The sequence below is a fragment of the Gymnoscopelus braueri genome (assembly GCF_963280865.1).
Source record: "Gymnoscopelus braueri genome assembly, chromosome: 17".
NCBI lineage: Eukaryota > Metazoa > Chordata > Actinopteri > Myctophiformes > Myctophidae > Gymnoscopelus > Gymnoscopelus braueri.
In genome coordinates, this window is record NC_137617.1 from 44,001,732 (window position 1) to 44,025,222 (window position 23,491).

Consider the following 23,491-nt stretch of genomic DNA (forward strand, 5'->3'; position numbering starts at 1 on the left):
ATCATTCTTATTTTGATCAACGTTTGCCTGTTGTCCAAATATTACAGGTCTTGGAGTCTGAGAGACTAAATCTCATAAAAGTTTGTGGCCAAATAAATAATGGACCTTAATATGAAAAGGGTTGAAAACCACTGCTTTAAAACACACAAATATCAGTCAAAAACATCGATAGCGATCGGCAGCAGTGGGCAATCTCTACTTTTTTTCTTTCTTTTCTCTGTGCGACTCAAGGCAGAAGTTAAAAGCTTTTTAGGCCTCTGGGCGTTCATGTCCTGCAGCACGGGGTCTTGACTTTGGCCGGTGGAGTGTCTTCCAGGTCCAATCCCCGGTTCTGCTCACTGCTCTCGGGAGGAAGTAATCTCTCGGCCACGGCCGTGAAGATCTCGTCCACGTTCATGGACGTCTTAGCCGACGTCTCCATGAACAGCAAGCCGTTGTCGTCCGCGTACGACCGGGCGTCCCGGAAGTCGACGGCTCTCTGCCCGTCGGCCAGGTCGGCCTTGCTGCCCGACAGGGCGATGACCATGTCGGGGTTATTCGCTTTCGTCCGCAGCTCCTCCACCCAGTCCTTGGCCCGCGCAAAGGACACCTTGTTGGTGATGTCGTAGACCACGATGGCGGCCCGGGCGCCTCGGTAGTACAGGTTCGCCAGGCTGTGGTAGCGCTCTTGTCCCGCGGTGTCCCAGATCTCCAGCCTCACCGCGGTGCCGTCCAGGCACACCGTGCGGCTCAGAAAAGCTGCGCCTATCGTGCTGTCCTGCGACTCGTGGGACTTGGCGCCGGCGAAGCAGATCATCAGGCTGGATTTCCCCACGGCCATCTCGCCCAATAGCACCAGTTTAAACCAGGGTGTGCTGGGCCCGTTGGGTGGCATAGCTCCTCCCCGATTGGCGGCCATGAACTCGTCAGATCCCCAAGCCAAATGTCGAATCTGACTTGCCTCGCTAAAACCCCGGGTTTCAGTGGTTTCACCAAGGAGGCCGCCTCCTACAGGGCGTGACTTACAACCTACCATTGGATGTTACATCAATTTCCCACAAGGCATTGCACTCTAGCACCTACCAAGTATCCCTCCTCATGCAGTGAGTGATCTCCTCATACCCTTCTCTGAGCATTGCAAGACCCTCTAATCTTCTGCTCGTCAATCATTTCACTGACCTTTTGTCTTAAGCTCTGTGTTGTTGACAGTGACCATTGTCCCTCAAGCTTCTTATCTGATTGAATCAATCAAAACTCTCCTGTTTCTCTCATGCATATCCTCTTGCTGTGGACCCGAGGCCATAGGTCAGAGCTGTGGCCCTTACAATCTGGCTCATATTTTTACCTTTCAGATTAAACTTCAGTTAATACAATTTTAACTAATGCAGGAAATACACACACATAATAATTATACGCAAACTTCCCTTGCTGGAAACCCCGGATCATTCTACAGTTGTTAAGCCGTATGTGACGTATGCGCCCCGTCAGAACATCTTTCTGAAAAAGGAGGTTATTGTAAAAAGATTTACGGGTTCCGACGTGTTTGTTTACAATGAAGAGTGGACGGCGCAATGGTGCCTCTTGGACCCTGAAGTGACGTCAACGACTACAAAAGGACGTCAGACTTAGCTCGCTCTCGGGTGGAAACCTTATGTCAAATACTGCTTCTTTCACTACTTTTGTGTGACACTCTTGTATGATGAAGTAGGGCATTAGGTTATGGAAAACAAGGGAACCAGGGGACCTGGTACTGCCAGACCCCTAATGGCCGACAGAGCACTACGTCACGCTAAGCTTGGCCAATCAAAAAGAGGGACATGTAAGCACCATATATGCACCATATATGGACGAAAACGTTGAACCGTTTTCGTCCATATATGGACGAAAGAGGGACCGACAAAGCCTCTTGTAGGCCTGACCCCCTGGGTCTGGCAACAAAAACTAAAAGGTTGAAATATGGAGATATAAGGTTTCTTCCTGACTGATACCACATGTTTACATCATATATGACTGACTGGCCACGTGAGGTCTGAGATGATGGATCTCCATATAAGACCCCATCTTCTTTTTAGAGCCAGACCCATGTTGGTTTGGCTGATTATATTGACCAGTATTTGACTTTCTTAATGACATCGGTAACTGCAATTATACAGCTGATGTGTCCTTAGTTTAACCACTTTAAGACTGGCGTCTCTGTCTCTAACTTTTTCAAAGGTTTATACATTTTTTCTTCACAAAATACCATGTATATACAAGCTCACAATATCTCACAACTGTAAGCTTGTAAATCTGCATTTCTGGGCGGTGTAGCCGCCCCTATAAGTGGGGTTGGGACACCCCTTCCCACTAGTTTCCTGCACTGTGATTGGCCCATTATATATATATATATATATATATATATATATATATATATATATATATAATTATATACGTTGCTGTCGGTGGAAAGCTTGTATTACCACAAAAAGGTTGAAAAAATAACCTGTTATAACCTGAAAAGAAACCTAGATCTAATGCAGTGGTTTTCAACCTTTTTCATGCCAAGGACCCCTCAATTGATAAACATTTGGCCGCGGACCCCCATCTGAAAATGTTTTGTGCCGGGGACCCCCAGAAGAGAAGATTTTTGTGTTTAAAAAATGCAAACTTCTACAAAATTCTTCAAACGCTTTCAAGATTTTTTGAACATTTTCAAAAAATGGCAGATATACAAGCTTGCAGCGTATTCGTATACAATATGGATACATGGGTGAATATGTATTAACACCTTTTGCTGGGGACCCCCCATGGAACCCGCTCAAGGACCACTGGAGGTCCCCGGACCACCGGTTGAGCACCAATGATCTAATGTAGTTATTATATTTAGTCATACACTCTTTTGAATTAGTTAAATAACGTCTAAAACCCACAGACACAGTTTCACTTCCACTTAAAAAAAAAGAGCAATAGCTAAAATAGCAGATCTAGAAGCTCACAACTTTTCACATCGCGATGCGTTGTGCTATCTTGTAGATCGGCAATGTTTTGTTGCTTGTGTGTGACACTGTGTAGGATGACGAAGTATAGGGCATAAAATATATGGGGGAAAAAAAACATAAAAAGTTGAAATATGGACATAGGAGGTTTCCAAGCCGACAGAAACGATATATATCCCTGTCTGTTCTCAAACGACCCTTAACCCTTTAAGACCGGGAAAACATCTGTCATTTTTAGAGTTTAACCACTTTAACCATTATCTTAAACTTGGGATATTCAAAAATAGCAGATCTATAAGCTCATAGCGCGGCACCGAGTGCCGCGCTACGAGCTTGTAGATCTGCTATTTATTTTTTTATTTTTTAATCTTGAAAATGTGTGCAAATCTTTGAATATAATAGTTTTTTAAAGCAAACATCTTTAACTCAGATCTTTGCTTCTGGGGGATTCTACAATGTATTATAAATCCTAACAATTAAAAAAATAAAACTTATGTTGCTATAATGTATTTGTCCACGGACCCCCATCTTAGAATATTTTGTTCCAGGGACCCCCAGAAGCAAAGATTTGAGTAAAAATGTTCGCTTTAAAAGATAATATTTACAGTTTGTTCGAAGATTTGCACACATTTTCATGATTTGTCAAAAATAGCAGATCTACAAGCTTGTCGTATGAGCTTGTAGATCTGCTATTTTTGAATAACCCAAAGAAATCTTAAAGTGACACATGCGTTCCCGGTCTCGATGGGTTAAGACTCCTCATAACGCAGGTTTATGTTGTGGTAAAAGATGCTGATTGTGCCTTTAATACAGTACATTGTGCTGAAGTGTTTTCTAATAAACTTGTCGTTTTGTGTAAAGCAATTCCTACAGCAGGTGAACTGTGACAGCATTCACACGCAGCCCACAATTACCCCCCGACCATTATGTCAACCCAAAACCACTGTCTATTATAGCAAACAACAGAACATTTGAATTATTAGGCTATTGGTGTGTGTGTGTGTGTGCGTGCGTGCGTGCGTGCGTGCGTGCGTGCGTGCGTGTGTGTGTGTGTGTGTGTGTGTGTGTGTGTGTGTGTGTGTGTGTGTGTGTGTGTGTGTGCGTGCGCGTGACTGTCTCTGTGCATTATTTGTTTGTGGCGACTCAGCAGGCCTCTGCCCTTGAGACCTTCACCTCATGGTAAACACACACACACACACAGACGCACCCACGCACGCACGCACGCACGCACGCACGCACGCACGCACGCACGCACGCACGCACGTACGTACGTACACACGCACGGCTCAGACTGGGCATACAGCCGAGAGGGAAGACTGAGCGATGTGTGAGTGGGTGTGTGCGTGCGTGTGTGTGTGGGTGTGTGTGTGTGTGTGTGTGTGCGTGTGTGTGTGTGTAAGTATGTGGATATGGCTGGGTGGGTGTGTTGGGGGGGAGAGGGGCCTAATGTGGCATCTGTCACACACACCAGTGTGTTCCAGCTGAAATGGATGGAGGCCCCTAGGCCACAGGAGCCCCGTGGACATTACCGGAGAGAAGGTCACTTCTCCACAGCTGCACCCAGCAGTGGGTTGGCACGCAGTTGGCATGCAGTTGGCATGCAGTTGGCATGCAGTTGGCACGCAGTTGGCATGCAGAGAGAGAACTACTGTACCAACTCCAAATGACACTGTGTGTGCCACAAAGGAACCGGCGGCATGTTGTTGGCCACCCATCCTAACGCTGGTCCACATCAGACACCAGCAGAGAGATGACATGGGCTTGGACAGAATAACAGTCTGTGGAGCGCCGATATCCAAGTGGTTAACTCATTAAGCACCAGAGTTAAAACATCGTCTAATAGCTGCCCTCGCCAGCGATTCCGAGCGTTTTTTACTAAACTTTGAAAAATCATGGAATTTTATTATTCACAATGATCCACCCGCCGATCGCTTTAAAAGATGTAGTAGAGTGTCGTAGAATCAGAGAAAGAAATGTGTGCGTTGTACATCCAAATGTATCTGTTCTATAGTTATTGGCAGTTGAATGTAGCTTGTTTTAGCCAAAAAGCAATATAACGCTATAACAAACCAATGTGAAAAGGGTGGCACGCTGCGTTCATGATTTGAGGCATTTCGTTCAAAACGGACCTCTCCTGCAAACTTTGGAAGCCAATGTTAGCCAATTAGGATGGAATATGAACAATCTGACAGATCTGTGTTGATCACATGACCATAGAGATACTTTGTAGCCTACCGATCTGTGTGATTTCTGGACAGAATCTGTAGGAGTAATATATATATACATATATTTGCACAAATCGGCCTCCTGGTAGCGCTCTAAAAGGCAGATGTGAAAAATGCAGGGTAAAGGTTTTTCCTTGGCCTCTGGGGAGTGTGCGTGCAAGGTTTCACGCAGATACGTGCACGGACGGACACGCGGACGGACCGACAGCGTGGAGACAAGAAGAAAAATGCCTTATCTGTGAAGCTTATCTGAAACCAAGCTGTAGCGTATGGAAACAAATCCAGAAATATGTTTCATGGCACGACGTCACGTGGTTCCCTTAGTTCTTGTTGTTGAAAAGAGCTAAATGATGGAAGTCGGGTGGGGGTGCGGTGGGTGCCTGGTTGCATCATTAACCCAATTAGACCTGGAACGCATCTGTATCATTTTTAGATTTGAGCTAAAAAAAACATTATTTTACACTTTGGCTATTCAAAAATAGCAGATCTACAAGCTCATAGCACGGCACCGAGTGCCGCGCTACGAGCTTGTAGATCTGCTATTTTTGAAAAATCGAGAACATTTGTGCAAATCTTTGAATATATTTATTTTTAAAGCGAACATTTGTAACTCAAATCTTTGCTTCTGGGGGGTCCCTGGAACACCATATTTTGAGATGGGGGTCCCTGGAACACCATATTTTGAGATGGGGGTCCGCAGCCAAATACATAATACATTTTGGGGTCCTTCACATGAAAAAGTTTGAAAACCACTGACATAAAAAAAAAAACTGTTTTAGGATTTTGAAGGCATTTTGTAGAATCGGAACCTCAGGCCTCGATGGGTTAAATCCCACACAGACTTCAACAAACATGTCGCTGGCATTTTATTGACAGTCAAACGATCCCCACGCCACTATCCATCAAGAGACAACCACAAAGGCTCCGGCGCCTAATAGCTCAGAACCAACATTTCCATACCGAATTAATTGCTCAGAAGTAATTTCCTCTTCTCTTGAAGAATGCCCAGTGGCCTGCATCTCCAACGTCGGCCCCATCTCTGCTCCGCGGATAATTTCATTAGCATCCAGCCCCCCCTCCTGTGTATCATTTGAGTATTTTTGGATAACCCTGGGCCCTCGCTCATAACATATTTAACCCATTAAGACCGGGAACGCATCTGTGAGTCATTTTTTGATTTCTTTGGCTATTCAAAAAGAGCATGTAAAGAGCATGTAGTGCGGCACCGAGTGCCGCACTACGAGCTTGTAGATCAGCCATTTATTTATTTTTACGTGAAAATGTGTGCAAATCGTTGAGTATACATGTTTTAAAGCGAACATTTTTAACTACAATCTGTGCTTCTGGGGGTCCCTGGAACAACATATTTTTAGATGGGGGTCCGCGGCTAAATACATTTTGGGGGTCCTTGACATGGAAAAAGTTGGAGTTAGGATCTAGAAAACATTTCTGGATATTAATTTGGCCACGGACGCCTATCTCAAATTTTTTTGTTCCAGGGACCCCCAGAAGCAAAGATTTGAGTTACAAATGTTCGCTTTAAAAACATATATATTCAAAGATTTTAAAAAATGTTCACGATTTTAAAAAATATATTTTTGTATAGCCAAAGTATAATATAATGGTTTAAATGTGTTCCCGGTCTTAACGGGTTAATAGAACGTACCTACTGGATTCACTTATTTGTTCATTACCTCTGTGCACGGCTCTCCTTTGACCTCGCTCGTTAATGGATTTTTCCAGAAGCCTGAAATCTGATTGCCGTTAAGCACAGTGTAATGGACTGTCTAATCTTGCATTATGAATGCGCCGGGCCAGGAATACAAAAACATTTGTCTCCGGCGCTATCTGACTTCAGCCTGGTCGCCTGGTGATATGTAGCAAAGTAATGAAGCATTGTCTTTCCATTTCTGGGGGTTAGCGGCAGTGATGGGAAGTACTTTTTTATTTATTATTTATTCTTTTACTTTACTGGAGTATTTCCAATTTTCAACGGCAAACATTTTACTATTACTCCACTACAATTATTTGAAAAATGTTGTTACTAGTTGCTCTTGATTATTATTTGATTATTACAGAACAAAACATTAACCACTTTCGGCTAGCCTGGTTCCAGACCATAGACCCCGCCCACTCTCTGAGTGGACTGCCTCTCTTGGTCTGGTGTTGTAATGCGAACCTATGATTTATTCGGTACAAAAATGAATTGTCCAATGAGAGTCGTAGGTGGGGGTGGGTCTAACGACAAGCCAATCAGCGCCATGGGCGTGCTCAAGCTTTGCGATGGCGTCAGATGTAGCCGGATGTGGATCTCTTGTGATTGGTTTATGGAAATTCTAATCCCCTCACCCTTGTAATCGCCTACACTGGAGCCAGTGTCTGACTGAAGCCCTACGCAGCTTCAGTCAGATAATCAGGCTAACTTTCAGCCCTATTCAGGTATTTTAAAATAGCAGATCTACAAGGTTATATACTGTGACGTGAGAAAATAGCAGAGCTTGTAGATCTGCTATGTTCAATAAAAAAATATATACATGTAGAAAACTTGTGAAATGGGACATTCTGCATAATGAGTGGTTTTACTTCTGGTACATTAAAGCAGCAATATGTAACTTTTTTAACGAATACAATGTTATTTTGTCCAATCTGTATGGTAGAGTATGTTAATACAATATATAACGTATACAATTGGGGTGGTTGTATTTTGTCTCCCTGCTCTTCATATTGAGACATTTTAGATCGTGTCAAAGGTCATGTCTCACCTAGACACAGGATCTGACACAAATTAAATGACAGTGGATTTTGGATTTGTGTTTCAGGTTATTCGGTTTTTAAATAGGCAATTGCAAGTTTTATATTGTAATCAGCAAACAAATCCAGTGTTTTTAATGGCACCTGTCTTTTTAAACCTGTGATCACGCTGCTGAATAAACATGGTAACCTGTTAAATGTCTCTCTCCCCGGAGGGAGAATTAAAATGTTGAATTGAATTCAATTAAAGGGCTAATTTGACATTTAAAAACACTGATTGCTCATTAGGGCCGTAACTATCTTTATTTTCTCAGCATTTTTTGTATTAATCACCTAAATTGATGAGTCTACTTAAGCACTTAAACCCAGTTTTACACCTTGCAATACTTTGCTGTGTCGAACATTTTTGACAAGGAAAACACACTACACTATAATGACAAGGAAAACACACGTGCGCACGCACGTATATGCGAGCATGCACGCACACACACACACAGACATCGATAACATAATAAGTCGTTGGAATGCACTCAGTACCTCCAAGCACCTCAAAAAGTACTATGACGAATGTGCATGCTTTGTTACTTTACTTTCTTACTATTTCTACCATTCTTTATGCTTTGTTGTTGTTTATTATACAGCTACAAACTACAATGTTGAGGAAACAAAAGCATAGCATTGTACTCTTGTATATTCTTATATAATATCTAGCAATACAAATCTTTAATCTCTTGCAGAGAACATTGTGAAGGATGGGACTCATCTGACCATAACCCTTTCCCACATCTCTGTAGACAAGTGTTGATTTCGTCGAGTAAAACTACGATGAACAATGTCTGTTGATGACCCTTTTTCACTTACGAAATTAAAACTAAATATACTGGCAATGTTGACAACAAATACAAACTAGTGGAGGGGGGAGGGGACTAGTGGAGAAGAGATCCGGTAGAACTAAGACAAGTCCTCATGGGTGCGCACGGGTGTCAACGAAAATAGTTGATCTACAAGCTCACAACACGTCGCAGCGTGACGCGTTGTGAGCTTGTAGATCGGCTATTTTCGGGCATGCAGCTAAGTGAAAATCATTTCGATGCCATCACGGCCCGCCACAAAAAAATATTTTAGTCGACTGAATCAACTGTAGATTTAGTCGACTAAAATCTTAGTCTTTAGTCGACTGAAACTAGACTAAAAGTAAAACATTTCAGGTGACTATATGACTAAAACTAAACAGAATTGCATTCAAAAGACTACAGTAGGTGGCCAGTGACTTTGACCAGTTTCACTTTCAAAACCTTTGCATCATGCATGTCACACAAACAGAATGCGATATGTTTTGTTCATATGGAGTCCTATCCACAAATCCACCATTTAACTTCTACAACAATCCACATTATCAAAACCATTGGTGTTGTGTGTGCCACATTCTGTGTGTGTGACATGCATGATGCAACGGTTTTGAAAGTGAACCTGGTCAAAGTCACTGTCCGCCTACTGTATGACTAAAACTAAATCAAAATGTGTGGTCAAAAACAACACTGCTGTAGACCAGTGCCTATAGTTTTTGGAACGCTGAAGGCCTTTGTCCTACTCCATACATGGGCAACTGGCGGCCACATGCGGCATCCACCTTCACTTAATGCGGCCCGCAGGTTAATATAATATCGGATTACTGATATATTATTGATTTCAGCTGTTACAATTCCAAACATGCAAACATGACCCACTTTAATTATTTCAGTCTATATTAGTAGCTTAAATAACTAGTAAAATATAACATAAGTATAACTAAATGCACACAAAAAATATATACGTGTATATGTATATACTTTTCAGGATTCCAATAAAAAAATGGCAAAAACAAATTCAGGATTCCAAATAAAATACCAAAAATAGCAGATCTACATGCTAAAAACGTGTCACACTGCGACACATTTTGAGCTTGTAGATTGGCTATTTTTGCCACTTTTGTGTCACATAGAATACCGAACTACAGTATTCATTTACAAAAAAAGTTAAAATACAGAGATAAGAGGTGTGTGCCCGACAGTAGGCCTATTATGCAATGTGGCCCTCTGGAGTGAATGTGGAAATATAGTGGCCCTCTACATTATCAAAGTTGCCCACCCCTGTCCTACTCCTACCACCCAACACTCCCTGCTGACGGGTGCCCCAGTAGTGACTGATATCACCCTCCACGCCCGGCTTCCCTAACTCGAACACGGGCCAGTTGGGTTCGTTTAGAGGCTCGACAAAAAGCCCGATGCAACACGGTGGATTCTCTTGCCACCTTGATCCAAAATTGAGGTCAACTGGGCCTGCTCTGCATATTTGTACATATGCCACAGAACACGATGATCGCTTAATTGTATTATGTAGCACACCTGTATGGACACGTCGGCATTCATTATGTTTCACTCATTCAGGTGTTGCCTTTAACCCATTAAGACCGGGAACGCATCTGTGTCATTTTTCTACATTTATTTGGCTATTCAAAAATAGCAGATATACAAACTCATAGCGCGACACAGAGTTTGTAGATTTGCTATTTTTGCAAAATCGTGAACATTTTTGCAAATCTTTGAATATATATATTTTTATTTGTAACTCAAATCTTTGCTTCTGGGTTTCCCTGGAACAAAATATTTTATATGAGTGGTTCTAAAACTTTTTCATGTCAAGAACCACCCAAAATGATATGTATTTGGCCGCGGACCCCCATCTCAAAATATTGTTTTTCCCAGGGACCCCCTGCAGAAGCAAGATTTGAGTTACAAATGTTCGCTTTAAAATAAATATATATTCAAGGATTTTTCAAAAATAGGATATCTACAAGCTCATAGCGCTGCACCGAGTGCCGCGCTATGAGCTTGTAGATCTGCTATTTTTGAATAACCAACGCTAAAATCTATAATGACACAGATGCCTTCCCGGCATTGATGGATTCATTTGTCAGCCATATGCATAGTTTCTAGTCAGAGCTTGCAAGCTTGTGGTTTGGCTGGTGAAGTAGGTAATAATGGCGGGTGCTCGAAGGTTAGGAAGTGTGTCTCAACGTCACTGTTTCTGGCTGGTTATTTCCGAGAGATTTATGTCACATTCTTTGGCTCAAAGAAAAGCAATTAACTACAAAACAAGAAGAGAATGTAATCAAAGGACCATGTTGAAAATGGCCTTCGTACGGCAGGGTTTAATTCATTTGGGGATTTCTCATGTCAAATAATCCAATTATATTGCCAAATAGGATGGCTCACAACACAAAATGAAGAAAAACTAGAAAAAGTGCTCCTCGGAGCAGGTCAGGTATGTTATTGAGGGCCAGCAATGTTCGGAATTCGCCAAGCAGGATGGAATATGAAAAATCGGACGCAACCTTGTTGATCACTTGACTGTGGAGATAATGTGTACCGATTTGCATGATGTTTGGACCAAATTTGTAGGAGTAATATTAAAACAAATGTTTTGCAAAGATCTGCCTCCTGGTGGCGCTATAATAGGGCAATGTTAAAAGGGTGTCATTTGTTCCCCAACGTAGTGCGAATGTGCGAGCAAAGATTCACCGCAATCTAATGGCTAAGCCAGGGGTGCCAAAACTTTTTTTAACCAATAAGTCCTACTTTTAAAATGACCACCTAGCCAAGGGCTACCATCAGTGACTCAAACTTTTTTTGCTTTTATTTGGGGTTTTTCTTACTTTCATTCGGTTAATTCAGATCCCAAAAATGTACTATATTTGTATGAACTCATGACTAATAGAAAATATTATAGGCATTGTAACACTGTGGTGTAAGAATAAAAAAATGAAAAGATTGCAACTTCTCAAGTTGGGCACACAGACAGCATGACCATTTATTTCACACTCTGCATACACACTGACAACACACTCACACAACTTCTGGTAACAGTCACTGATAGTTTTTTTTTCTTTTTCTTTTTTTTGTATAATTAAATGTCAGTCTCTACCTTAGTGGGAACGCTGGCACTGGGAAGAAGAGGCTAGTTTTTCAAAGTCTGGGTTGTAGGAGATGGTTGCAAGCCTTAGGCAGGCCACAAGGTGGTCATCTGTCATTGTGGTTCTGTACTTTGACTTTATTATCTTCATGTGAGAGAAGGCAGACTCACACAGGTAGGTGGATTTAAAAAAAACATGTCAAGTTCATAGCACATCATCCACTCGGTACAGAAACACGCTGAATTCCACAGAACTCAGAGGGATCCCAGGATAGGAACTAATTTTTTTCATTTCTGCAGTAGGATAACAAATCATATTGATAGCTTGTAGACATAATCATTACTTTCTGTTCTTTTTGTCAAGCACTTAGTCCTTCCATATGTAACCAGGTGGACCTGTTACTAAGGCAGTATCAGCCAGGTGCTCCTTGTTTCTAATCAAGGGTGGGGTTTATTGGCAGACAAGGTTTAACATGGCTAGACTGCGTTCATTCAGGGGATCGATCCCCTAGCTTGCTGTAAGGTTGGCGTACCTGAGGAGGACAAGAGCTGGAAGGCATGGCTTTTCTAAATGTATCAGCATATAGGCCGCCTGGTGAATTAGTAAGTTATGGTAAAAAGGTATGCCCTCTTAGTCCATGCTGCTGTGCTCCTTCTCCTCCTCTGTTACGCCAGCCCAATGTATGGTATTGTATGTGTTGGTTATTTATATGCTTGTTGGGTTTTAGTCTAGTGTGTATTTTAAAAGCTGGAATACGTTATGTACAGAAGGAAAAATAATAGAAAGCCTTTTTTAAATCATACTATGTCTTATTTCCATGCTCATCCTTGGTTATACGATTATGAACCTGTGCATTGCATTGTTAAAGAGGACCTTCCCTCTAGAAAGCATTGTATATTGTATTACTATTATTCCCTTTAAAAAGCTTCCCCCTGCTACACATACTTAGTAAACTGGACCCGAGTTGGCTCTGTACTTGGACCACATTTTATTCCGTCTACACCAAACCTCTTAACCAAAAATAGTCCATTAAAAGCCCACAGCGGGTCGCATGAGAGAAATGCATGTACCAGAAAATGTAACGTATATATTCTTTGCATTGCAGTGATTTTGTGAGAGACATAAACATCCAGGTCTAGGAAAACAAGCCCAAAAGAAGCAATTAGGGCACTATGCCATTATGAGCACTTTAAACCTATACTGTATACATTGAAAATAGCCGATCTACAAACTCAGAACGCATCGCGATGCGACGTGTTTTGAGTTTGTAGATCTGCCATTTTCAAAGAAATCTTGAAATAAAATGTGGAATGTTTGGAAGATTTTTGAAACATTCTAACAACACAAATCTAGTACGGGGCTCCCTGGCACAAAACATGTTCAGATGGGGGTTAGGGGACAAATACATATTCATTTGGGGGTCCATGACATGAAAATATTTGAGAACCACTGGTTCAAATAATTTAAATTTAAAATTGTGAAGCAAGCCCAAATGAGCAACTAAGCCCAAGAAACCACAACCCACAACTACCAAATGTTACAAGCAAAAATAAGCCCAAAGTTTGTTCTAAGCTGGTCCACCTGGCTCTCGTTGGCTCTCATTGACGTAGATGTCCGTACCTTCTTTTATATACCTTGGTGTAATGCCAGGTTATCAGTTGCCAGATTTGGCAAAAGAAACAAGCGGCCGTGTCGATAAAAACAAGCCCAAAAGAAGCAACTAGGCAAAAAAAAAAATCACTTTTACATCGGCTGTTTGAAAATAGCAGATCAACAAGCTCACAAGGTGTCACATCATGACATGTTGTGAACTTGTAGATCTGCTATTTTCAAAAAATATTGGGAAAAAAAGTAAAATATTCAAAATATATATTTTTAAACATTTTATCAACACAAATCTTGTATGGGGGTCCCAGGCACCACATATTTTCAGATGTGGGTCTGCGACAAATATTAATCTGGGGGGTCCTTGACATGAAAAAAATGTGGGAACCACTGGTTTAAAAAACATTAGTAAGCAAGCCCAATGAAGCGACTACACAGAAATAAATAAAAAAAATTGCTCGTTTATAAGCAGACATGGCAACACGGGTAACGAGTGTATTAGGAGCCCCTTTGATCTTACCGCCCTTTGCGGCAACATCAAAGCGTGATGTCACTCCTCCACTCTGATTTGAGTACTCCAATTGTCGCACGCGCTCCCCCCCCTCTCACACACACACACACACACACACACACACACACACACACACACACACACACACACACACACACACACACACACACACACACACACACACACGACGACACACGGTTTGTTGACAAGCGCTGCTTGTTTAGAAGTAATAAAAGACTCTTATAGTGAAATAAACAACTCATAATATAACGGTACTCCACATAGACGTCGAGTAGAGTTGTCAGTGTTTAGCAGGCTGGTGAAAACAAGCTGTTAAAACACACTTTATTGTGACCAGACTGTGGAAAGAGAAGTGAATTATCTCTCCATCCAACAAACAGGTAAGTTTTACTGCAGGTGTGTGTTAGCTTAGTCTCAAACTTTTACATGTCAAGGACCCCCAAATTGACACTTAGTAGCCCCGGACCCCCATTTGAAAAGATATGCCAGGACCTCCATAAGAGAAGATTGTTTATGGCTCTTAGCAGTGATTCTCAACCATTTTAATTTCAAGGACCCCCAGTTTGACATGCATTTAGGCTACGGACCCCCATTAATTGACTTTTCTATCTCTACTAGAAAATACTGTATGTTGGTTTGTTTACTGTTGAGTGAGAAAATAATGTTGCACATTAAGCTAATCATCTGGGGACCCCCACAATAATTTGGGTCCCGACCCCCAGTTTGGGAACCATTGTTCTACTACTCAATGCTCAATCTAGACCTTATCGTTGTATTGTGTAACTGCTGTTCTACTTTTATGGCATCATTTATACAAACGTTTAAAGGTAGGGTAAGTGATTTTCTTTGGTTAAAATAAGTGTTAAATAGCTCTATATTCTGATAGTAATCATTGCTTTGGAGTGTTTGTTCAGTAGCAGGAGTCTCCATGTCTCTCCAGCTCTTTATTAAACAGAAAAGGAATTTTCAGGTCAAGATACAATTTTTTTTCCAATTAGGATAGAGAACTCAGACAGGATACAGATTAAACAAGTGACATTGAAAGTGATGACACAAAGAAATGAGCAGACACAATTGGAACTGGAACACTATACAAATGAAACTTTGTCACCTACCTGGAATAAAAAGTATGTTCTGTTTATTAAAGAGCTGGAGAGACAGGGAGACTCCTGAACAAACACTCTATAGCGATGATTACTATCAGAATATAGTGCTTTAACCTTTTAACAAAAAACGTTTTCAACCAAAAAATATCAGTTACCCTACCTTTTAAGAAAATGTAAAAATGTAATGTTGAAAATATTTAGATAAATCTAAATGGCGTGTTTTGAGTCAATATCTCATCTGCTTTTAGAAGCAATTGAAAATACAAATTATGTTGCATAGCCTATACTTTGTTGATGCCCCCTAGGGGCACTGTGCTTGAATATCTGTCAGCTCTCCAAGATGATCAAAAGCTTAAGATTTAATGCCACTTTTGTTAACCACTTGAACCCCCAGCATCCCTATTCTGGGGGGAACGTTCAGCAAAAATAGACGATATACAGGCTCAGAACGCGTTGCGCGTTGTGAGCTTATAGATCGGCTTTTTTTGGCGAATCAATTTGTGTAGAGTGAAAGAAGAGCATACCAAATGCGCTCTCTACAGGTCCGTTTTTTATCAAGTATAGAGTGTTTAACTCTTTGACTGCCAGAGTATTTTCATAAAGTACTCCCCCAGTGCCAGCAATTTTCGTGTTTTTTTATTTTTATATTTTGCATTTTTCTCATGAAAATAATTTAAGGACACATAATGTAAAGACCCAGCACAAATCCGCCACTAGAGCGCAGCACATGACAGCCTGATCATGTCGTTGGGTCTCTCTCACCCTTCTTCATAGATTAGACAAGGAAAAACATGAAAACGGATGTGACGTCCCCCCCATTGTTTTGATCGGCGAAAATTACGTTGTGATATACGACGGCGATGACTGATCGTCACCCAGACCATAGATTATAGAAGAGAACCGTTCCGTTTGTCCGTTATACCGTGTGAAAACCCGTTTATTTACCTATTTTGGACGAAAATGACTGGGGAAAAGAATCAAAAACCGGAAACGGAATCCAGGTCATGGAACCGGATGCAGATGTCCGTGAAGTAAGTGGAACTCGAGAATAACATTGAATATTAAGCAGCATAGCGCAATCAGAGATTAAACAATGAACGCGCGTCCAGCGCGTCGAGCGCGTCGACGGCCAACTGGACAAAGTAGCACTTGACGCGTTATCGCGTCGTCCGCAGTCAAAGAGTTAAGTGGTCCTGAATTTGCATCCTAACAAAAAGCGTATTCATCCTAGTGTATGACAGAGGACAATTTCACAATCAATTAAAATCTATAATAAATAAAAGACGTCATAATAATATAATAAATAGCATTATATAAGCGTAAACGTGACGCTAAAGTGGTGAAGCGTCCTCTGCGGCCGATCGCTGCAGCGTCCTCACTGACCCCGTCTTCAGAGTTGGCACGTGCCATAACGCTGGTCCCTAGATCTTCATCCAGGGTTGTCCTGCCAACCGGCCTCCAACGAGAGGGTGCTACCCTCACATCCCCGCCCCAAGGAAAGCCCAGAAACTTGACTGGAGGCAACGCTGTCATAGAGGTGTCATGCAGGATATGCCAAACAGACTCAAGTCCCGCCACCCATATAACAAGAGATGCCCAGTTCTATCCCTGAGGACCTGTCTACAAAGGCATGGATGGAGGCCTCCTGGAAGCAGGAGTGGGAGTCTGCTGGACCCACACGTTGTCACCGCTACAGCTGTGACCCGGGAGACGGCATCAAAGGAGGAAGATCTGCCACACCGGCAATTGACTTGGCTGAAACAACTGCATATACTGGGGTTGGACACTTCAAAACATACATGAAGAAGTGGGGCCTGGCAGACAGCACAGCATGCTTAAGCAGACTGCCGATCACATGATCACCCCTGTGTACTGTACAGACCACCATGATGCACGTCATTGAGCTGAACATCTGATGATGATGATACACGAAATACACTTCTGTAATATATCGTAATATATGATATCTGTTTGCTTATGTTTGTAATATATGTTTCATGTTGTCTCGTCAGAGATTATGTCCTGTCCCAATTGTTGATATGCAACAAGCTCGCACACATCTGCTATTTTTGAGGATTGTTGAATAACTTTGCTTTTTAAACTCTAAAACTGTTTGTTTCCTGTCACAAGCTGTGTGTGTGTGTGTGTGTGTGTGTGTGTGTGTGTGTGTGTGTGTGTGTGTGTGTGTGTGTGTGTGTGTGTGTGTGTGTGTGTGTGTGTGTGTGTGTGTGTGTGTGTGTGTGTACGATGCGTCAGCGTGATATTGCAGCTTCGGCAAGTATCTCTTTGTTGCAGGGGCTCTTTGTCTAACGGTGTGTCGAACCCATTAGGGCCCATTAGAAGCCATTAGTCTCCACAATGAGTTGCCTGAGGAACTTGAGAGAACAGCATATCGGTGTTACTCTTGTGTGCCGTGTCACATTAATATTATGATCTAATTTTTAATGCCTACCATGCACCAGAAGACTCTTGAAGAGATTTTGAGAGATACTTTTATCAGAGTCTGACAGATCTATCACGCACTAGAGACTTTGAAAAGACTCATATTGATGAAGGCCACTTGTGCCGCATGTTCTGTTCTATTATGAATCAGCCTCTTATTAAAGCTTTTTAACTTCCTGAAGAGTGCCTTGGATTGGTTTTCTATTTGATTATAGATGGGTTTTTTCCTCTTCTATTTTTTCCAACTTTTTCCAAGACTTTAATGCATGTCATCCTCCTTTCTCCACTTATTTTTACTTCGAAAACTGTAAAATCTGACATTCTCTCACATCTAAAGACGTGTCATAGTTTAAAAAGAAAAACACGAACCCTAGCAACCCTATCTGTGGTGATCATTCAACAAAAATAACAGATCTACAAGCTTGTAAATTGGCTATTTTCATCGAAGAGATTTGGGGCCCTATCTTGGGCCAAGCCTTACCCGCTACCCGTGAATTACGCACAAGGCAGCTGGCACTGTCCCTAATTGGTATCTTACATCCACACCACCCGCTATACATTATGCCGACTCCGTTATTTGCGCCTGCAACATGTGGGTGATAATTATGTCGATCAAATATGGTTTCATTCAAAGGCATTCAGTGCGGGCGCAGAGTTCACTTCTGAATTAAGTGATTGTGAATGTGATTGATCTTTGCTTCTGGGGGTCCCTGGAACAGCATATTTTGAGATGGGCGTCGGCGGGCAAATACATATCATTTTGGGTATGACGGCTTTAACCATCAAAATATGTTGTTCCAGGGACCCCCCCCACCCCCACCCCCCAGAAGCAAAGATGTGAGTTACAAATGCTGTTTAAAAAAATATATATATGTATTCAAAGATTTGCGCAAATGTTCAAGATTTTTTTCAAAAACAGCAGATCTACAAGCTCATAGCTAAAATGACAGATGATTTCCCGGTCTTAATGGGTTAACAAGAAAGTCTAGTTTCATTTCAAACTATCTCTGCAGATCAAGAGAGTGACTGCGGACCGGGCCTCTCCATGGAGCACGACCGTGGATTCCTACTACATTACACTATACACACATTATCTTAACATTCTTATACCATTATATACTGTATACACATTATTGTTGTACTATATTATATTATCATATACTATCTTACGCTATTATATTTGCTACTATTGTTATTGTTACTACTTGTATCTCTCTCTGTCTCTCCTCTGTCTCTCTCCCTCTCTCTCTCTTCTTTCCCCCCGACACGGTCGAGGCAGAAGGCCGCCACCCTAGAGCCTAGGGTCTGCCAGACGTTTCTTCCAGTTAAGGGGGGGGGTTTTCGTTGCCACTGTCGCAAATTGCTTGCCCAGGGTGGGACTGTCGGGTCTCTGCTCTACATGTAAAGTGTCTTGAGACAACTTGTTGTGATTTGACACTTTAATAAAATTGAATTGAATTGAATCGAATAGCTTAAAGTGAAATTGTAACATTACAGGGTCGAAATGGATGGACACCTTGATTCTGAACTAAATCCTTTCAAATCAACCCACTGCAGACACTTGGCATTTCTGTTGATATGCCGATCGAGTGTCCCGCTGTGGGAATTTGACTCTAAAATCAGATTTGAACTATAGTGGAGAAATAATCTTCAAAGGTGATTGCGCACGCACACGCACGCAGACACACACACACACACGCACACACGCACGCACACAGACGCGCACACGCACAAACACACACATGCACACACACACGCACAGAAAGTATTTGACTTTCCGGGAACAGCCAACGCAGCCTTCTATATCAAAAGTGAGTTTGAAGGCAGGTTGGACGCGTGTGCAGTCACCGTGTCGGCACAATTCCACAAAATTTATTTGGACATATTTATAAGACATGGCAGTGTGTTTTGATGCGTTCCTGTCTGTCGTCTCTCTCTCTCTCTGCGTGTCAGATCGGCACGCCAGCCGAGATATGAGAGAGCGAGAAAAGTTCTCCACTTCACCAAGGTGATTTTTTTTGGAGTGTTTGGCTGAATACTGAGTATAAAGGCGAGTGCTTTGCTTTGAATGAGACTTGTTTGTTGCGTTGTGTTGTGATTCAGACCGCTTGCCGTTGCTGTAAAAAAAACTGATTTATTCCATTAAGACCGGGAACGCATCTGTGTCATTTTTAGATTTCTTTGGCTATTCAAAAATAGCAGATATACAAGCTCGTAACGCGGCACCGAGTGCCGCACTACGAGCTTGTAGATCTGTTCTCTTTTTTTTAAATCATGAAAATGTGTTTACATTTTCTATATATTGTAAAGCGAACATTTTTAACTCAAATCTTTGCTTCTGGTGATTCTACAAATGTCTTCTTTTGTAGAATCTTTTGTATGTTTTGTTCCAGGGACCCCCCCAGAAGCAAAGATTTTAGTTTAAAATGTTTGCTTTAAAAACAAAAAAAAATAAGACTTGCACAAATGTTCACGATAACAAAAAAAATAGCAGATCTACAAGCTCATAGCGCGGCACTGAGTGCTGCGCTTTGAGCTTGTATATCTGCTATATTTGAATAGCCAAAAGTTTACATAATGGTTAAAGTGGTTACACAGATATGCGTTCCCGGTTTTAATGGGTTATACTCAGTTGCTTGGACGGTGTCGCGCATCCGAAATAGCAGATGTACAAGCTCACAGCGCGTCACAGCTGTGACCCTCGCTGTGAGCTTGTACATCTGCTATTTTAGGATGCGTGATGACACGGCGCCCAAACAGAGTACAAATCAGGCTTCTATCACAGCATGGGAGCTTTAGGTAGGACTACAGCTGTAAAGCAACAGACGGCAGTTCCTGTAACAAGTGGAGGCTTTCGATTTGGTTTCTTTGTAGATGTGTCTCTTTAGAAATTGCACACATTACACTTTTTCTGTTTTTTTTCTTTTTTACACCCTGTTAGTTTCTCTCTCCTTCTATCGCCGACTCTATCTCTCCGACTGTATTTCACACTAAGCCATTCAATCCAGGAAAGCATCTCTGTCATTTTAGATTTATTTGGCTATTCAAAAATAGCAGATCGACAAGCTCATAGCGCGGGCCGCCTTAAGAGCTTGTAGATCTGCTATTTTTGAAAAATCGTGAAAATGTGGACAAATCTTTGAATATATATATATATATATTTTTTAAGCGAACATTTGAAACTCAAATCGTTGCTTCTATAGGGGTCCCTGGAAAAAAAATATTGTACAAATGTTCGCTTAAAGATATATATATTCAAAGATTAGATTCTATTAAAATAGCAAATCTACAAGCTCATGCCTGTCGCGCTATGAGCTTGTAATTTGTATATCTGCTATTTTTGAATAGTCAAAGAAATCGAAAATGACAAGAGATGCGTTCCCGGATTTGAATGGGTTAAATCTACACAGCTTGAATGGGGGGTTTTGGGGAAATGGAGGGCGGTTAAAAAAAGGGAATATAATGTGTTGAAAGTGCAGCGCGGTTGTGGGCTCGCTCGGGTGGCTTTGAAGCAAATAAAAATGTGCACGTATGTTGAGGACAATATCAAGGAGATAGGTGGTAATGAGTCTGGAACCAGACAATGTCTCGCCCTCTTTTATCTTGGGTAATTGCCTCGTCCACACAAAGTACCACCTGATCCCCTGGCAGAATCTTAACCTATTAACACATTGGGTGCCAGAGGTTTATTAAAATATTATACGTTGAGTGCCAGCATTTCTTCCATCCACTTGCGTTATACATTTCGTGCTGTGAGAAGCCCCGACGCGGAAATGCATGTAAACAAAGCGTGCGTGCGAGACGGCGGAGGGTCCCGACTAACGCCTGGAACAATAATATTTCCAACGCGACCCTCCATTGCAGCGTGATCGCCGATCGAAAACGGCTCGTTTCCACCACATTAAAAAGAAATGGAGATATTAAGCTTTTAATCAAGGAGATAACATTGAAAACGCCGACCGGAAGGATTTTTGACATGGAGCCACATCCAGCCTCTTCTTCTCAGAAACTGCTTGGGTGATGTCAAAGTTTCGTTTTAGCGCCCCACGTGGCCCACATGTATAAAAATAGAATTGGGTCAAAAACGGTCCGGACCGTTTTCGGCACTTCTCGTTTGGACCCTCAAAAACGGTCCGGACCGTTTTTGGCATTCAATGTGTTAAGACCGGGAACGCATCTGTGTGTAATTTTTATTATTTCTTTGGCTATTAAAAAATAGCAGATCTACAAGCTCATCGCGCGGCACCGAGTGCCGCGCTACGAGCTTGTAGATCTGCTATTTTTAATTTAAAAAATTGTGAAAAATGTATGCAAATCTTTGAATATATATATATATATTTAAAGCAAACATTTGTAACTCAAATATTTGCTTCTGGGGATTCTACACAGGTCTTCTAAAACAGTTTTATGAAAAAAAGCGTATGTTGCCACCAGTGGTGCTTAAAACCTTTTTTCATGTCAAGGACCCAAAAAAATATATTTGGCCACGGACCCCCATCTGAAAAATATTTTGTTCCATGAACCCCCAGAAGCAAAGAATTGAGTTACAAATGTTTGCTTTAAAAAAATATATATATATTCAAATATTTGCACACAATGTTCAAGATTTTTCAAAAATAGCCGATTTACAAGTTCATGATCTTGTAGATCTGCTATTTTTTTTAGCCAAAGTATAAAATATGGATAAAGTGGTTGCACATGCGTTCCCGGTCTGAATGGGTTAAAAAAAAGAAAAACGTAGCCCAGGAGGTTCGGAAAGTTCTACTCTCATCGCTTTGTCTCTTTCTCCGTCTGTCTGGTACTTTTCTTTTAAAACATTCTCTCTGGCCAACAAAGAACCTTTTAGTTTCAAGGTCTGTCTTCTATCACGAGGGGTTCTCATACTTTTTTTTTTCCATCCCATGGAGCGTTATATCGCCTCTGGCTGCAGCTTTATACCAGCTGCAGAGTCCCATCCTGAGAGACTGGGAGGTCGGGGGTTAAATCCCGGGGCCAAAGTCAAACCTTCCAACGATCACTCGCGTCTCCCATATCTAGTCCAGGACCTGCTGAAGCCCACACAAAGTAGGAGGGGGGCTATTTTGTCGGTTCGTAGTTACCTGTAGAGTGAGTCTGTCCTGAATTTGAGAGTCCTGTTATTATCTGCCTTCGTTTATTTTTTTGCCCATATATGGAATATCCTGTTTTGTTAGTAAACCCTTTAAGTTCATCTGTTCTGCCTCCTGTCGCCTGCCTTTGGGTCCTCCTTACTCATTCCTGACACTTTTATTGGGAATCATGCAAAGCTACTCTGGTGGGTGAGTTCCAAAATAAAAACCGTATAATAGTTGTGAATGAGTTTAATAGGCCTATTATACTATTATATAGAACTAGAGGTTCACATCTCATGTTGCACTGCCGATCCATCCAACCAATAGTGTCGGGGGATTAGAGAAACTATTGTACCTATCTGTCAGTCCTTGTCCCGTTTATACCCATACATGGAGATCCCTGATGTCATCACAGTATGCCCATATATTTGAATGACCATAAATGGGCATATTGGTTGGAACCGATTCTCTGTATCTGTCAGTCCTTGTCCCTTTTATGCCCATATATGGAGATCGCTGATGTCATCGGTATACGCCCATATATGGTGCTGACTGATTTGTTTGCGGCTGATGCCATGACGACACATTGAGGTTAGACAACACACTCCATATTTGGGCGTAGCTGCATTGGGAATTCCTTATATGGTTATGGCTGAGTCAGAGTGACGTCAGAGGACCTCATTCTAATTGAATCACAAGGTGACGTCATGTGACATCACAGTGTATATAGCCATATGTACACCTTGATGTCACACATGATGATGTCCACAATATAATCATAATCTGACTTCCTGATAGTAACAAGCCAAGGACCCAGGGGGATCTGACGAGTTC

General features: G+C 41.7%; 1 protein-coding gene across 1 annotated transcript; it reads right to left on the reverse strand.

The window, feature by feature from the left end:
* Window positions 1-265: 265 nt before the first annotated feature.
* On the reverse strand, window positions 266-898 carry LOC308105168 (ras-related protein Rab-5A-like; the record flags this gene model as incomplete). The annotated part of the gene is made up of 1 exon (XM_080455803.1): window positions 266-898. The coding sequence occupies one exon, from the start codon at window positions 896-898 to the stop codon at window positions 266-268; it is 633 nt and encodes a 210-aa protein (XP_080311929.1).
* Window positions 899-23,491: the final 22,593 nt, after the last annotated feature.